The 3,072-nt window shown below is 71.7% G+C and overlaps 2 protein-coding genes across 2 annotated transcripts in view; both read left to right on the forward strand.

Moving 5' to 3' along the window:
- LOC120506544 (adhesion G protein-coupled receptor L1-like) overlaps nucleotides 1-1,313 on the forward strand; it is a gene marked incomplete at its 5' end in the record, with an annotated part of 16,756 nt that extends 15,443 nt beyond the window's left edge. Inside the window, 3 exons of the mRNA XM_039718208.1 lie at nucleotides 54-131; nucleotides 527-753; nucleotides 1,168-1,313. Of these exons, the coding sequence (XP_039574142.1) occupies nucleotides 54-131; nucleotides 527-753; nucleotides 1,168-1,313 (451 nt within the window). The remainder of the gene's footprint in view (nucleotides 1-53; nucleotides 132-526; nucleotides 754-1,167) is intronic.
- A 1,149-nt stretch (nucleotides 1,314-2,462) lies between these two features.
- LOC120506543 (collagen alpha-1(I) chain-like) overlaps nucleotides 2,463-3,072 on the forward strand; it is a 1,631-nt gene continuing 1,021 nt past the window's right edge. Inside the window, exon 1 of the mRNA XM_039718207.1 lies at nucleotides 2,463-3,057. Within this exon, the coding sequence (XP_039574141.1) occupies nucleotides 2,752-3,057 (306 nt within the window). The 5' untranslated portion in view covers nucleotides 2,463-2,751. The remainder of the gene's footprint in view (nucleotides 3,058-3,072) is intronic.

The following is a 3,072-nucleotide window of genomic DNA, read 5'->3' on the forward strand; positions in this document are numbered from 1 at the left end:
CCCCCCTACCTGGGGGGGCCCCCCCGCGCACCCCCCCCCAACCGCCGGCACAGCCCCGAGACCTTCGGGGGGCCCGAGGGGGGCGCGGGGGGCGCCGAGCCCGACGGGCAGATGCAGCTCGTGACCAGCCTGTGAGACCCCCGGGAGGGGCGCCACGCGGGACCCCCCCTCATGCCGGGGGTCGGGGGCGCGCGGGGGGCACGGGGTCACTGCGGGACACCCCCTTGCCAGGGGGTCCGGCCTCGAGCGGGGACGCAGCCTGGGGGGACATGGGGGACCGGGCTCGCACGGGGACCCTCCCCTGCTCGAGGCTCCGGGGGCGCGCGGGGGGGTCTGGCCCCGAGCAAAGACCCCTCCTCACAGCAGGGTCCGGCCTCACACGGGGGTCCGGCCTCACACGGGGGTCCGGCCTCACAGCAGGGTCCGGCCTCACAGCAGGGTCCGGCCCTGAGCTGCAACCCCCTCACACGAGGCCTCGTCCTCACGGGGAGGGGTGGCCTCGCACGAGGGTCCGGTGGCACTCAAGGACCCCCACCCTGCGTGAGGAGGCAGCACCGAGCAACGAGCAGGCCTGGCACGAGGACATGGCCGCCGCCAGAGGGGACAGCCCGTCCCCGGGCCCGGCCTTGCACGAGGAGCCGCGGTGGCACCGGGCCGCGGTGTCACACCAGGAGCCGCGGTGGCACCGGGCCGCGGTGTCACACGAAGACCTGGCTTTGCACAAGGGCCTTGCACAAGGATCTGGCGCCACACGTGGGGACCTCACGCAAGGATCCACCCAGTGTCACCCGAGGATCCATCTGGCGCCACACGTGGGGACCTCGCCCGGGGATCCACGTGGTGCCACACGTGCGGACCTTGCCTGGGGACCTCGCTCGGCCGTGTCCCCCCTCACACCAGGACCTCGCACCAGGACTTTGCACCCGGACCTTGCACGGGGCCCCCCCCTGTGCCCCCGCCCCGGCGTGGGGGCGTTTTGGGAGGATCCCTCAGCCACGTTCTGAGGGCCCCCCCAAAAGCCATGCCGGGGGGGCCCCCATGGCCTCGGCAGCACCGAGCCGGGGGGCGAGGCACTAACACCCCGCAAACTGAGGTGTCCCCCCACAGCAGGGACCCCCCTCAAAATGGGGACCCCCCACAAAGAGACACATTTTCCTTGTAATATAGATGTAAATGGACCCCCCTACCTGGGGGGGCCCCCCCGCGCACCCCCCCCCAACCGCCGGCACAGCCCCGAGACCTTCGGGGGGCCCGAGGGGGGCGCGGGGGGCGCCGAGCCCGACGGGCAGATGCAGCTCGTGACCAGCCTGTGAGACCCCCGGGAGGGGCGCCACGCGGGACCCCCCCTCATGCCGGGGGTCGGGGGCGCGCGGGGGGCACGGGGTCACTGCGGGACACCCCCTTGCCAGGGGGTCCGGCCTCGAGCGGGGACGCAGCCTGGGGGGACATGGGGGACTGGGCTCGCACGGGGACCCTCCCCTGCTCGAGGCTCCGGGGGCGCGCGGGGGGGTCTGGCCCCGAGCAAAGACCCCTCCTCACAGCAGGGTCCGGCCTCACACGGGGGTCCGGCCTCACAGCAGGGTCCGGCCCTGAGCTGCAACCCCCTCACACGAGGCCTCGTCCTCACGGGGAGGGGTGGCCTCGCACGAGGGCCCGGTGGCCCTCAAGGACCCCCACCCTGCGTGAGGAGGCAGCACCGAGCAACGAGCAGGCCTGGCACGAGGACATGGCCGCCGCCAGAGGGGACAGCCCGTCCCCGGGCCCGGCCTTGCACGAGGAGCCGCGGTGGCACCGGGCCGCGGTGTCACACGAAGACCTGGCTTTGCACAAGGGCCTTGCACAAGGATCTGGCGCCACACGTGGGGACCTCACGCAAGGATCCACCCAGTGTCACCCGAGGATCCATCTGGCGCCACACGTGGGGACCTCGCCCGGGGATCCACGTGGTGCCACACGTGCGGACCTTGCCTGGGGACCTCGCTCGGCCGTGTCCCCCCTCACACCAGGACCTCGCACCAGGACTTTGCACCCGGACCTTGCACGGGGCCCCCCCCTGTGCCCCCGCCCCGGCGTGGGGGCGTTTTGGGAGGATCCCTCAGCCACGTTCTGAGGGCCCCCCCAAAAGCCATCCCGGGGGGGCCCCCATGGCCTCGGCAGCACCGAGCCGGGGGGCGAGGCACTAACACCCCGCAAACTGAGGTGTCCCCCCACAGCAGGGACCCCCCTCAAAATGGGGACCCCCCCACAAAGAGACACATTTTCCTTGTAATATAGATGTAAATGGACCAGCCCTCCCCTCCCCCCCCCAACCGGGAAACTGAGGCACGGGGGGGCCCCCAAAACCACCCCCCCTCTCCGGGGGTCCCCCCAACCCCAGCGGGGCCCTCCCGGAAGCACAACCCCCCCAGCCGGGGGGGGCCTCGCCACGCTGTACATAGGGATGGGGGGGCCAAGGGCGGGGGGGGGGGGGGGGGCAATGGGATCCCGTTAACAGTTCTGGGACCCCCCCAAGACTGATGGGACCCCACAATCTGGAGACACCACCCAGGGCTTCGGGATCCTTACTGGGGTGTTGAGACCCTGCCCACATTTTGGGGACCCCCCCGGGTAACGGGGACCCCCAAGTTCTGGGGATCCACAGGGAACTTGGGGACCCCCCCAGGACTGAGGTTCCCCCACACTTTGGAGACCCCCCCTCCAGAGCTTGGGCACCCCCTCCTGGGGTCCAGGGATCCCCCCAGGGTATTGGGGATGCCCCCAAATTTGGGGACCCCCCCCAGTATTTGGAGTCCCCTTACTTTGGGGGCCCCCTGTGTTTTGCGGACCCCCAGGGTATCAGGGACCCCCCGGATTTTGGGGACCCCCCCAGACCCCCTCAAGGGTTTTGGGGACACACGGGGGGGGTGTCCAGCCCCTCCCCAACTTTTGGGGTTCCCCTCCTTTAGCATGGGGGGACCCCAAAACTTCCTCGGGGACCCCAAATTGGGGGGTGCAGAGGGGAACACCCCCTTCCCCCCACCCCTGCATCTTGGGGTCCCCCCCGGGTTTGGGGGTCCCTCCCCTCCCCCCCCC

Source organism: Passer montanus, unplaced genomic scaffold (genome assembly GCF_014805655.1).
Source record: "Passer montanus isolate IOZ18808 unplaced genomic scaffold, ASM1480565v1 scaffold392, whole genome shotgun sequence".
NCBI lineage: Eukaryota > Metazoa > Chordata > Aves > Passeriformes > Passeridae > Passer > Passer montanus.